General features: G+C 34.0%; 1 protein-coding gene across 1 annotated transcript in view; it reads right to left on the bottom strand.

Annotated features, from left to right (window-relative positions):
• Positions 1 to 461: 461 nt before the first annotated feature.
• LOC310637180 (phosphatidylinositol 3-kinase regulatory subunit gamma) overlaps positions 462 to 14,937 on the bottom strand; it is a 41,098-nt gene continuing 26,622 nt past the window's right edge. Inside the window, exons 2-10 of the mRNA XM_083357508.1 lie at positions 11,239 to 11,350; positions 10,045 to 10,143; positions 7,236 to 7,416; positions 6,344 to 6,469; positions 5,190 to 5,332; positions 3,684 to 3,860; positions 2,833 to 2,907; positions 2,151 to 2,321; positions 462 to 1,286 (exon numbers count right to left, since the gene is read on the bottom strand). Coding sequence (XP_083213634.1) covers positions 1,088 to 1,286; positions 2,151 to 2,321; positions 2,833 to 2,907; positions 3,684 to 3,860; positions 5,190 to 5,332; positions 6,344 to 6,469; positions 7,236 to 7,416; positions 10,045 to 10,143; positions 11,239 to 11,350 — 1,283 coding nt within the window. The 3' untranslated portion in view covers positions 462 to 1,087. The remainder of the gene's footprint in view (positions 1,287 to 2,150; positions 2,322 to 2,832; positions 2,908 to 3,683; positions 3,861 to 5,189; positions 5,333 to 6,343; positions 6,470 to 7,235; positions 7,417 to 10,044; positions 10,144 to 11,238; positions 11,351 to 14,937) is intronic.

Consider the following 14,937-nt stretch of genomic DNA (forward strand, 5'->3'; position numbering starts at 1 on the left):
AAATTATTGTAGCCAGTTTTAACAATATATAGACTGCACTCATAGGGTTTTTTTTTTTTGGTTTAGCAAGCCACTGAGAAGCAATCCATTGCACTTTTCAAGAATTTTTTTATAAAAACAAAATCAAACAATGTTTTCAAAACAGCAAAAATTATTAAGCATTTTTAAAAAAAAACATGCCAAGAGCCCGCTTCATTCTAGTATACATTCCAAAGCTTAGTATCTTTTAAAAAGAACATCTGAAATAGTTATAAGAAAAGAAAAAAAAATGTTAAAAACTAATGGGGAAAAGTGGTGCAGTTACATCAGGTCAGTTATAAAAATGACATGAGAAAGTTGTAGCTTTCATAATTTTCTCTTCAAGTTTTGGCAAGTGTGCGATTGCAAATGCAATTATCCCCATAAGTGCTCAGTCCAGCAATGAGAGACGTTTTGTTGGATAAAGTTTGCTTTTTTTAAAAAATTTGAAGATCTGTAGTGCTGTTGAAACTGAAACTTTGTTATTGTTGTTAATATATAAAGCAACATTTATTTGAGGATATTCTTTTAAGAACGAACCTGAAACTTCCCCCAAAGTTCCTTTGGTCTCCTCACCAAATACCATGCTACATCAAGATGAGCCCTCATTTGTAAGTTATTCTAATTTGCAGCAAAGTTGCTAAAATTAACAAGGAAAAGCTTCTTTAGGTGAGCCTTCCTCCTATTTTCCTGGAGTTTAAGACTGAAAGACGTTAACCAATACCTCAGGAAAGAAAAAATCCATGTAGAAATTCCATTGATGGTGCCAAGCAAAAATGTTTCCTCAATTTTGCTTCAATGGATTTTTAAACAAAGTTTGAGAGAGTTTTCTTGTTCTTTTTGGGAAAGCAAGAGGCAGTCTCCTTATGAACACAGCTGATCTTCAGGTAGCACTATGGTACCTCTCCCGAAGCTGTTGCTGCTAAGTTTCCAATTCACATTCATCGTATCACTTCTTGTGCAAAACAAGCAGTCTAAGGAGAAAGAATGCCCTCTGGGTTCTAATAAAAATTGTAGAAAAGAGATTCGAGATAACCATCACTTCACCTATACTTCATTTTCCTAAAGTTTATCTACAAAGGGAGGGCATCTGTGCGTAGACAGGATAAGCAAGACGGACATTTAGAGAGTCGTTGTGTTGGACGAGAGAGGTATGCTGGTAATGCAGGACTAATTCTTTAAGGGTGCTATATAGGTTATATGGCTCTGCAAACCCATAACCTCTTGGAGTGCTGTAGATCACACAGTGTTTAACTTCGCCTTCAGTTCTGTTAAGGAAAAGAAACAATATTTAATGTGATACGTCAGCTAGAAGAGTACAATAAAAAGATTCAGAAATTAATGGACCACATAGCTTAAGAGTATTTTTTTTCCAGCTCTGTAATCCTAGCTATTTTTAAAAAGATTTTCAGACGATTAAGACATCTATACTTTTAATAAATGTGAAGCTGCATCTAAGAGATTACATGTATACTATTTCTACCAAAATAGTTTTTTTTTAAGTAATAGAAGTTAGAGACCAACGGGAGAAGTGAAGAATGAAATATTTTGTCAAAAGCGTTTGAATGAGAATGAACAGGTTTTTTAAATTGTATCACTTATTTCATTAAAAGATTTGTATTCTGCTGCTTGCTCTAGTGATTTTCTAACTGTATAAAACACTAAGTTTCCCCCAAAGAGAAACATTAGGGCAATCGTAGCTGGGGAAGTCCATTATAAAAAGCCAAGTTAAAACATGCTAGTATGTATCACAGAGTGAGGCTATCTCACAAGAAAAACACACGGTCAAGAAAAGCCTTCTCTACGTTGTTGATTGGCCTTCCGTAAGCCATATCAGAGACACAAGCACCTCTCCTAAAGATTGGATCATTTTGCCCTGCAAAATAGTGTACCAGTTACTGTGCCTACCTCCCATCCCATCTCAGTTTAAATATTTTACTTGTACAGAATTCACAGAACAAGTCTACCTTTTAGGTTTTAAAAATGTTTTTAAGAACTAAAAGGAAAAACATCCTTAAAACTAAAAGCAGATACACGGAACCACTCCCAACTCTAAAGCAAGCTCCTATAATACAGTTATGTTTTGTAAGTGTGCCGAGAGCTTCTGGGTAATTCATAAAGCCAATACTTACACCACAGAACAAGCGTAGCAGCCTTTCTTGCTACTTTCTCGAATTAAAAATGCTCCATCAGGTTTCCCGCAAAGCAAATCTTCTGCTTGGATGCGATTGATGTCTCCCACAAACCAAGTCTTTTCATCATAATGTGGCAGATTTTCATCTTCCTCATTCATAAAATATGTGCTAGGGAAACAACAAATCCTTTCTCCTTAATGCGGGGTTACTTTTTATAATAGGATCACTTATTCTTGAATAAAACAACGTATACAAACAACGTTTACAAACATCAGCAAAACCTGGCCTTAAAAAGAGTATGCAACACTACTATCAACTTCTGTTAGAAGCATAGCACCAACTGTAGAGTAGGTATCGGCTGTCTCATGTATAAATGTCCATGCATATAATTAAAATAATGAAAGAAGAAGGTAGTGAAGCATTGGTTACATTTTTGTGTTATATTCTACCTATGATAAAATGCATTACAATAATAAAGATTATTTTTATGAAAGTATATAAAACAGAAAATATTAGTGTTATTTGATTGTTCTTATGGATTTTAGACATGACAATTTGACAAAGAAAAATATGCGTATTTATGTGGTGACAACATTATTCTAGCACAGATATGTGTGCAGATATACTAGGATTTAAAATACAATTTGATAGCAATTTAACATTAAACAATTGCACTTACTCATCAACAGTTTCATTTTTGATTCCCAGCCAGTCATTAATTCGTTTCTGCCTTACTCCTTTATGATTAAGCCAGCTGCCAAAGAGAGACAGTGCTAGTTATTAACTTTGTATAATAATTTGGATCATTCCATCAAATGCCTCTCCAAGATCACAAGAATACTAGACCTATTATTTTATCAATAGAAATGGATTTATCACAGAACTATGCCCAACAATAATGGTTTATGAGAGAAAAAGACAGTTGTGCTTCTTTTGTGTGTGTGTGTGTGTGTATATTATGTGGCATCTTCTTTCTTGGCAAAAACAGCTGATCATGGCATAGAAAATATTTGCGGTATATAAGAACATATCCTTCCTTCTTCTTTCCTCAATAATGAGAACGGCTGATTTATTCAATGAAGCTCCCAATCATCATAACACTAATGCACGAAGTCACCATACTGCAGAATGGCATAATTGAACTAATTAGTCTGTGAACATTGCATTGCCTTTCATTTCAAATTATCTGGGAATATGGAACAAGATTAGTATTGAACAAGCACTGAAAAGGCTAGCTAAATTTGTAACTTTTTGTGTGTCAAGAGACTCACTTACCTTATACTATGCTATTAGTAGAGGCAAGCAGAGGTGGGGAGGTTTACCTGGTTGGCCATGGTTTTTTGCTTGTAATTAGAATCCCAGTTTGAATCAGAAACCATGTATATTAATTAAAAACTATTCAAACATTTTTAAAATGCTTTTGTAATATCTTGTTTAGTTTTGTTACCGTTCTCTTTGAGTTAAAGTAGAGACTGGGTGTTGCAGTTAAGTAGTGAATAATGGTTAGTTGCTTAGCTTGTGCTTACTTACACAAGGTACTGATCTCTGATTTTGCGTAACTGGATAAGATCAGGTTTGATACTGTTCATTTTCTTGTCTGTTTCTCGGTTGTCCAGGGCTTGCTTCTTCAAATCTTGTTCCAGTCGCATCTTACTATCGTGAATCTCACCCAGGCGTAATTTCAATTTTTCATAATTTATCATAATCCTATAAAACAAATTCTAGTGTTTATAAAAGTTACAAATACACTTCTCAAACCAAAATATTAAGTTGCACATATTTTATTCATAGTTATATAGACCCCAAATCAATAGCAAGTACTCCACAGAGTAATTCTCGTTCGACTTGAAAACATCCTATTTCCTGTTCCTCCCTTTCTTTAAAGAAAAAAACTCTCTCAAAGTTTTATTTATATATATATATATATATATATATATATATATATATATATATATATATATATATATATATATATATATATATATATTCGTGTCAACCTCAATCAGCTAAATTACCTTCTTTATATCAGGAAAAAGGCTTATGGTATCTAGCGTGTACCTGTATCCCTACAAACTGCTTTGATGTGTCTTAGCTGATAGAAGTGATGAGACTGAAGACAGAACCCTGATCTCAAAGAGAAACACCGAGGTGTCCTCTTGCCTTTTCCCAACCTCCAATGCTGGGTCGTTGACAAGATGAAATATCTCAACCCAGGGAAGTCCTAGCCCAAATATGAAAGAGGGCTGAGAATATGTTAACTGCTAAGCCAGATGTAGAGAGCAGAGAGAATGGCTTTGAAGGACAGCGGAAGGATGCATGACCAAGCTAACGATCAGATAAGCACAGAGACTTTTTCCAAGAAACAAATTTAAGAAAACGCCTCAAACAGGGCTCTCTCTAATTCACAAGAAAGTAGAATGAGGGAGGAGCGGGGCACATTCAGACTCGCAAGATTCTTTTTACTGTAGCTGTTCTAATGGCCTTAGATTCATATGGCATTGGTTTCTTAAGTCTGGTCTAACTTCGGCAATTCACACTTGCCAGCTTTCAAACATTCCTACTGCCAAGGAGAGGCTTGTTTTCTCCTCAGTCTGACCACGATTGTGTTATTAAATTTTTCTGCTTGGTTGTATTTCTGTCTGTCCTGAAGAGTTTTTGCTGTTTTCAAACAGCATAATTAAGTTTTTTAAAATTTCAATGATCATTTTTATAATGAAGAATTATTTAAATTATTTCAAAGTACCTAAACTGTTTGTCCCTTAATTCGGAAAATGGAAATTCAAAATATATATATTTTTAAAAAAGACTCTTGTTTAAAACCATTAAGCTTTCTGAACTCAACAGAACATTCCTGTAATTCATAGCTAGAAACTGCATACTTATGTAAGGATTCCAAATTAGTTATTTAGGTACTCTTTAATATTTAATGCAGCTAGTTCGAAGCTGAGTGAGAACAATTAAACAATATGGGGCTGACAATGTAATTACCACATTGAACTAAATATTATTAGTAGGTATGGTATTTAGTAGACGTACCGTTCAATTTCTTTCTCATTCCCTTCTCTTCGAAATCGTTCGATGTATTCTTTGCTATACCGTTCTTGGGTGTGGCACTGCTCTTCAAATATTTTAATTGTTTCATTAAAAGCTTCTATTGCTGTCCTCTTCATCTGAATTTCCTGCATAAAGCAGCCCATTTAAAAGATGATAATTTACAACCAGAAGCATAAAGCTATTAGAATGACTTTTTATTACCATTATATGAAAATATTGCACTATTAATTTAGGAGGCAAAATTTACAAAATCCAAGCTTTTGAGACTTTAAATTCGCTTAAAATTGATTCAAATGGAGATTTGTTGCCTTTCCTGAAGCTTTACATGATATGTAAATAAAGAAATTAAAGTGGCCTCAACCATGAAGAACTAAGTGAACCTAGCTACCAAAATGTGAACCCTCCAGCTCTAGATCTTAATACAGAAACACAAGAGAGTTTAAGGAGGGAAGCAACTTGAAAAGCAGAAGTAATGTAAGCACGGGTCCATTTGCATGTAATCTTGATAAGATATGAGAAGGAGCTTTCACAAATGATGTGATAATTTTTCTGATATGTTTGTTTTTTTCCTGAATGTGCCAATCTAGGAGTTTATTTTAGAAATAAAGAACAGGAAATAGTTTGCAGCATTCCAGATGTGGTTGTATCTCAAAATGTCTAGCACACATCAAAATGCTTCTTGTTCCAGAAGTTTTATTGCCAAAAATAGGAACTACCCTGTAATTCTTGCATTCTGCAAGAATAGTTCCCACCTGGAACTACTGATATAATCTCAGTTTAGAAGGAATAAAAGGATGTAAAGGAATGTAAAATTCTGTAAAGAAACAACCATACATAACTACTAATATAGCAGCTTGGTTCAAGTTACAAATTCTAATTACATTTTGGCCTCTGATATATAGTAAAATGGCATGTGGAGGGTAGAAAAGAGCAAAACGATTAAAAAAACCCCCAATCACAACACAACCTTCCCATAGTTGTTTTAATGGTCAAATTGTTAAATGTGTGTTTCAGAATATAGTGAGGAAAAGTATATATTGAAAATCAAGCACCCCTTTGGTTTGCATGGGCATTTACTGTCTAATTCTATTTTTTCCATAGGTCACCACAAGAATGTAAATCAACTTGCAATATACCTGTGATGTTCTGGTATATTCTTCATATAATCTGTCATATTCTTTACTTTTCTCTTGATACTGAGTGTGGTATTCCTGAAGCTTTTTGCCCACAGCATCAATATTATCTTCTTTTACCAACTGATCCTGCATACATCAGAGCAGAAAATAGATACAATTTTCTACAAAAGAAATTCAGAGGCTGCTTTCGGTATATAACTATCTTGGGGGAAACACATCAATCTTCTTAATCCTATAGAACAAAGTCTTCTCAGTTATCAACATTTTTCCACCCAGATTTTAAATGCTGACTGTTCCAATTACTAAGGAAATATATATGTCTAAAGATGATATACTTTTTGAACTTTTTGGGAGATCAACTTTTTTTAGGATAAATGCCCAACACTAACTTCTTAATGAATTGCTTAATGTCATTACAAAGCATGGTAGGTGTTCGTCAATGAAACTGTTTGGGGCTTTAGTTTTTTTAAAAAAAGATATCAAATGCAGATTTTATTGTAAGTAGACAAAATTATAATCTGTTCATCTTAGCTTTGCACCAAGATTCATTTAGATACACTTTTTTAAAAAAAAACTTGATGTGAAATTATAGTAAACAGATCAACCATTATAGTTTAAAAATGATGCAAAATAATTGATATACATGGTGCAAAGATCAATTCTTGTTAACAAGTCTAAAAATCATCTGCATTTATTTATGTCAAAATAGTAAACTTTTATTTTTACATTAGATACTTAATGAAATGAGTCCTCTAAAATAAAAGCTCTTGAAACAATCATATTTTAGCTGTGGTAAATTAAAGTACTCAAACAGCAGTAGAAAAGATTGTTCACAGCCTATTTTTCCAGAAACATTCCATGAAATCCATCTGTATGCTCTTTCAAATCTTACCTGCTGATATTTAGATACAGGATACATCAGCTTCACATCAAGTTTAGGATTATACTGGGCAAGAGATTCATGATGATAGTGGTTAATCAATTCCACAACAGAATTAAATGTCAGTGGATCAGAAAAGCCATATTTCCCATCCAGATGATAAATTTTAATTAATTTATTGTTGCCACCCTTCCTAGAAGGTAGATAAAAATTATCATCAGGTACATAGCACAATTGCATTGGTGATGCATACAAATCATAACATAATGTATGCTAAAACAGAAAGGCAAAGAGAACAATTTCTGAATAATTATTCTGCACCATAATTTTTTTACGTTCATCTGTAACACTTCATTCATTTCTTTAATATTAGCACTTAAAAACTTATATGAAAATGCATCCTAAGTAGAGCTACACCCAAACCCCACTAATCATTAAGAACACCATGCTTAATTAAAATTTTAAATTAAAATTTGGTAGAGGAAGTTTTTTATGAATGAATAGAAAACATTATTCTTTAAGCCTGAGAAATTTTATAATGCATGATTTGGCTTCTTTGCCTAATTATATGATCAGATGTTCTACAGCAGAGGTCCCCAACCTTTTGGGCGCCAGGGACTGGTTCCGTGGAAAGAGGTTTTTCCGTAGACCGGAGGGGGCCTGGTTTCATGTACTGCCTGCATCCCACAGATGGGTTTTTTTTAGCATGATGTGGCCCAGTACTGGTCCATGGACCAGGGGTTGGGGACCCCTACTCTATAGAACTACAGGGAAAATAATTTAGCTGGCCTCAAATATACTGCAGCCATTTTGTATCTGTGTTGCTATAGGCAAATAAAACAATTCTTCTGGATTCAATCTATTAAAACTATTGGTAGGGTGAACTTGGAAAATACAGTGCTTTCCATTTCCAGATATTTTACTATAATGTACTTTTCTTGAAGAATTAGTACCTCAAAAACCACTGAGATAAATATGAGAATGTAATTCTCAATAGCTTTTAATCATGTGGTTCTTGTACACATATATGTAACAAAACTAAAGATATTAATGGCCTGTCAAGAAAATGTTTTAAGGAGAGAACAGAAGCAAGCCTTTAGCTTTTGTATTATTTTTTACAGCTAACCCCATTTACTAAAAAAAAACCCAGCTGCTATTAATTCCAAGAAAGCAAAATAAAATACTGTATTCGAGGTATTTTTTAATAATGAAAGATATAGCCACAAATAGGAATCCCTGTAATAAGGTAGATCTAATTTCTGAGGATAAAATAAGGAGAAAACTTCATTTCTCACCCCAGATTAGGAGTTAAATACAAGAGAGAAGGATACAATGCAAAGCAACACTCCTTGCCCATCTATCATCAAAATAACCTTTGATTTGAGTTTGATTTGGTTTGAGAAACAATTTGAAGTAGTGATTAAGGCGTCAGCTAGAAACTGGGAGACTGTGAATCCTAGTTCCACCTTACGCACAAAGCCAGCTAGGTGACCTTGGGCCAGTCACTGTCTCTCAGACCTCAGAAGGAGGCAATGGCAAACCACTTCTGAAAAACCTTGCCAAGAAAACTGCAGGGATTTGTTCAGGCCAACTCTGAGAATTGGTTATGAGTGAACAGAAGAATTTTATTTATTTATTTTTTAAAAAACAACAAGCTCATTTGCTTGTCCTGGCTATAGCGGTAGTATATATGAAAGATACAGATAGTCCTCGACTTACAACTGCAATTGAGCCCAAAATTTCTGTTGTTAAACAGGACAGTTGTTAAGTGAGTTTTGCCTCCACTTTAAAACCTTTCTTGCCAGAGTTGTTGAGTTGATCACTGGAACTGTTAAGTTTGTGACTCAGCTGTTAAATGCATCCGGCTTCCCCACTGACTTTACTGTCAGAAGGTCAATTGCCAAGTAAATGTCTGAATTTTGATCACCTGACCACGGGGATGCTGCAACAATCATAAGTGGGAAAACGGTCATAAGTCACTTTTTTTGGTGCCACTGTAACTTTGAACAGTCACTAAATGAATGGTTGTAAGTCGAGGACTGCCTGTAGGTAAGAGATCTCGAGACTGGAAGTATATAAAAGACTGAGAAATTTCACCTCTTCCTTTCCCCTGCGCATTTAACTCTTTGTGAAGTGAGTCTGAGCTAGTGATTCCAAGGAAAGACAAGTATTATTATTACTATTAAAGAAAATCATCATATATTATTGCTTATTTTGAGATCTTTAGTTTGCCCTCACATAACTTTCTGGGACAAAAGGAAAGGTGTGGACAACAACCAGGGCTTTTTTTCCTCATAGAACGCTCAGAACGGAGTTCCGGCACCTTTTTTGGATGGAACCTTGTAGGGTAGGCAAGGCGGGTTGTATGACACGTGTGAGTTCCGGCACCTTTTTCTTTTACAAAAAAAAGCACTGACAACAACTATAGGGAAACTGTTAAGGAGAATTATACTGTAATAACCAAGGCAATGAAAAGGAGCTCTGCAGTGTCCAAAAGCAACACAAATCCTGACAGCCCTGTTTTTAATTCAGACTTCTCACATCCTTTGAAACCACTCTGAAACCATCACCTCCAGAACCCGGTTTTATAGAGAAAGAAAAAAGTCCTAGGCTGCCAATTTCCATACAGTTTGCAAATGCTCTGGCACAGATGATGCTACTCTTTTGTATTATGCGGCACTTTTATAGCCCAGCACATACAGTACATTAAAAAAACAACATTCTAGAACAATAACGAATATTTACCATCCACATTCCCTGGTTGCAACTAACAAGCACTAAACAGAACTTTAACCTATATGATAATATCCCAGTTATTTACCGGAGCGTGAGTGTATAGTCTCCCTGTTTCTTTGTTGATGCATCGCGCACCAAGAATGTTCCATCTGGCATGTCTCGGAGTTTGTCATTTACCTCTTCTCTGGAAGTATAAGAAGTAAATAAAATACATTTGCTTTTACTGGGATTCCATCATAATAGCAGTGTTAATTACAAAAATACATAAGGTACTCTTTTTTTGTTTCCTTGTAGAACTAATATACACATTTCCTACTTAAAACTTTCAGAACACTGTTGCCTAAAGTAGTTTGCAGTCGATTTTTAGAATTTACTCATATTATCTGAAGCTTTAATTAAACTCTTTTTTTAAAAAAAAAATGAGCTAATGTTTGAACTAGTTACTTCTGATTAGTTGTAGTTACATACTAAGAAGTGCAGTAACTAAAGATTGATTCCCATCAGATTATTTCCTGTTGATACTTTTAAATCACCTGAATCCAAAAGCCATTTTACATTATTTAAATGTATACAGTGTATCAACTTTTTGTTCTGTAACTAATTGTAACATATACTTGGTTGTAGGAGATGATTAAGATGCACAGGGCTTTACCTAAATAGTAGTCAACTTTTGTATTGCTTTTATGAACCAATATAAGAAAACTGCAAAATCAGTGATTTGAAGAATGACGCTGATGTGTGGTGGTTACTGAGCAAGAGAGATTTTCTTTTATGAAATGAAATACGCAAACTCGTTATTGATAAATCACAACTTTTCTAATTTGCACAATAATGGTGGTAATGTGGCTATAATAGGAACTGTAGCTCTGCCCGTAGAAATGAAGCACTGCTATTCCCCTCCCACTCTCTAAGAGTACATTGTACATGACCTAAAGAATCACATACTCTGCGTTACCTAATCAAATACTTTTCCTCCAGATTTTTTAAAATTAGACAGCAGTATCCAATGCAAAAAAGGTTTGAGATCAAATTCACTTAAAATTAGGCTATGTTAGACTTTTGATTTTAATGTAAAAATCAGTTCTTACGAAAATTAAGCTTTAAAAAATTTAAGTGTCCGTTTCTGAAACGTGTGTTCATTAACTTACATTGATTTCATTATGGTTTAACAAGTAGGAAAATCATAATTTTAACATTCAGTAAAAAAAACACCTCTTCACTAAGCTTACTGTCTTCGCAATACTACCTAAATAATTGCATATTGTTTAATATTCTTTACCTTGAAATGTCTCCCCAGTACCATTCTGCTTCCTGCAATGGAGAACTGCAGTTCTCTTTTATCTCATTTGTATTTATAGAAGTTATTGGTTTGGAGGGCTTTGGAGGAAGAGCTGAAAGAGAAATTTGGTCTATTATTTCTGACTGCATAAGTACAATCTAAAAATATTAAAGAGAAAACTCAAGAGGGAATAAGATAACTTAAGAACACAATATTAGTAACATGAACTAAAGAACTAAAGACAAAAGTGTCCTTCCTGAGGTTCCTAAACATTTTGTTTAGCTGTTATTTGATCACATATAAAACTATTTCATCTGCAAATTTTATTCTGGAGTTAGGTGGTGCCTGAATTTAAATAAATTACATGAATATGTTTGCCATAAAACAACATACAGTTTATCTTGCATTTTGAGTTCAATCGGCTGTTACAGCTGGTCAAAATACTCTGTTGCTCTGAGTAATATGAATTGTATGTTGAAATAGAAGAAGCATGTATGATAAATGGGCTAAGACTCTGGATATAACATACTGATGGAACAGTGGGAGAATATGTGCTTAGAAGGACTGAAATTTACATTGTTGTAACTTTCAGAAAACTATATGATGTTGGTTGACTCCAGAAAAATTGTCTCAAATATATAAAGGTACTTCAAATTTATGTTAGAAATGTGGACAGTAAGAAGGGTCATTTTATCATGACTGGTAGACTTATAAAAAAGCCATAAATTTTTGGACACTAATACATATAATGATATACAGAATTTTAAAGATCAACATTCAACTGAAACCAGAACTTTTCTTGCTAGTGGTTAATGGAAAGTCAATTCAAAAAGAGCCATGGAAGATTATTTAATACACATGTGCGCACCAATAGGGATCGCAAAGGCAGTCCATTTCTCTTGCTATCCCCCCTCCTACAAAATGGCATTTCCCCTGGGATCAGGTCTGGTCTCCCTGACCTCAAAAACATACACAATTACATTTGATTAATACCCAGATAGAATAATAACAAGAAATACCAGGTATGAAAAGGCAATTGCAAATCACTTTTATATCACTGCCAAGAAAATTAACTGGGCATATCTATGAAGTCACTGGGAGCTGCGTGTGATTAAAAGGTGACACAATTTTATGAGTGATTAACCACATGTGTTTTCAATATTGGTGAAAAGAAAAACTTATGTAAACCATTAAAGATCTCATATAAAATATTTTCTAAATCCTTTCCCACAAATGTTTAGTACTATGTAATGTATTGCACAAAATAAAAGCTTTGTTTAGTTTGAGGAGTACATTTTGTAGAAAAACCTGTGAGGTCTGCATCCTAAGGAACTTGATAGTATACTGCCCAAAACACATAGTTTGGATGCATAAAGCTCCTGACGTTTCCATTTAAAATTACCCTATCCTAACTGGGCCAGGGGATTTTTTTAAACAATAAAATAGATGGCCTATGGCAGTGATGGCGAACCTTTCAGAGACCAAGGGCCCAAACTGCAACCCAAAACCCACTTATGTATTGTCACACTAATACAAATAACAACGCTAAAGCTAAACTGTATGCTAATAGTTTAAAACTTTCATGTAAATACAGCAAATTTATTCTCTGTTTACTACAGAGGGAAGAAAACAAACCAATAAACTCAAGTCATGAGAAATTAGTTTTCAACTAAGATTCAAGAGAAACTTTTTACCAGCAGTTATTCAAAAGTGGAATCAATTATCTCAAAGCTGGTGGACTTGCCTTGTTAAGATTTTGTATTTTTTGTTTAGAGATTATATATCTCTATCTCTATCTATCTATCTGTGTGTGTGTGTGTGTGTGTGTGTGTGTATTTGCAGATTCACAAGATGATGTCATTATATCTTTCAGATACATAAATAAAACATACTTGAGTATTTTGCCCCCATAAATTTAAAACAATTATTGATATGACAAATTTAGGATTCTTATTTCAATTTCTGTTCTGATCCTGGGACATTCATCAGATATCTGCTAGGGCACTGGGCTCACAAAAAGCATCATGTGATCATTAACCAGTCATAGTCTTAATCACAGTGCAAAAAACTCCAGAATTATGTATTATATTTACAAATAATAGGGCATATTCACATGAGGTCTATATGAAACCATCACTGTTTCACAGAGCAAACTGTGAATATAAATATGCAGTATTTAAGGAAAAATTGCTTCATATGCTATCAATGAAGAGAACATACTTACAAATTACAAATATAAGAGCAGGAATAGGGGTCTTAAGTAACAGGGAGGCAGATTTCTATTGAAAATTAGGAAAAATTCAACAGTAAGAGCACTTTGTGGAAATCAACAACCAATAAGAATGTGAGCTCTATTTCCCTGGATGTATTGAAACAGGCTGGACAGTTATGGGCACCTTTAACTGAATTTATGCACTGAACAAGGGCTAGACTGATTGGTTTAAATGGTCCTTTCAGTTTTATGATTTCATAAAATAAACAATAGCATGCTAGGATATAGTTACTCTGAACTATGTCCTATAACTGGAAAGGGACTGAGAGAATTAAGAACAACGTATGTTAGTTGCAATTTACTACTTGCTCTACAAAGAATAATTTGCAAATATGCAAAGTCATAATCTAAGCTGCCACACAGAGTTTGAAAACTGAGCTTGGCTCAATGGTCAGTGTAGATGCCAAAGAACTCCGAAGACCAGAGCAGAAACTTCTCTCATAATCTTTTACAGCATCTGTTACAAATCCCAATGCAATGTACTGGATTTGTTTCTTTAGAAGGATAAGAATACTTCCTGAGTTCTTTGCAGTTCATAAAGAGACAAGAGGACTTGTATGTTGCTAAAGGCAGCTTTATTGTTAGCAGGCTATTTTTAATACTCTGTGAGCTGCTCTGATGGGCTAAAAGCAGCTGACAAATTCATCTGAATATATTCATCCTTACAAAACAAACAAACAAACAAACAACCCCCCCCCCCCAGAGAATGAAAAATTGAAATTCAAAAGATAACCATCATGCATCAGGGGAAAAAAACTCCTAAGAAAACAAATGTATTTAAGAGGAAAAAAAAATTAAATACGTTATTAAACCTTGATCACATGGATGGATAATACTGGAACCAAATCAGCTATATAATATGAAAGAGAACATTCAGTCACAATATATCCAGGTAAAGATTGTGGAACATGCCACTAATTTTAGGTGCAAACTATATGGATTATATTTAGAAAATAAAAGATAAAACATGTCCCGGAAAGATTTGATCTAGAAGATACAGTACACAGTTGGAACTCACGGTCAATATAAATAATGGGTTAAATATGGTTAACAAGTGAAAGAAACTCTAAGGGCTATGTGTAGAGATATTAGAAGCAATAAAGTGAAAAAAAATAGTCCCATTTTTTTAAAGAGGAAAGAACTGAACAAGAATGCATAGTAATTGAATGATAACTTTCAGTATCAAGCAAGAGAGCAATAGGAATATATCTTAATCAAGAATGTAAAACAAGGAAAATAATAAAAATGAAAAATGTTTCCAAGGAATTAGAGGAATATTTAGGAATATTTACAATATAGCCAAAACAGAACTATTAAAGAGCAATCATAAAAATTATCTAATAGAGAACAAAAAGATTAATTTAAAAATAGCAACCCTCTTCTACAAGAAATGCAGAAATATTAATACAGTAAAGGGAATATATTCA

Source organism: Vipera ursinii (genome assembly GCF_947247035.1).
Source record: "Vipera ursinii genome assembly, chromosome: 3".
Taxonomy (NCBI): domain Eukaryota; kingdom Metazoa; phylum Chordata; class Lepidosauria; order Squamata; family Viperidae; genus Vipera; species Vipera ursinii.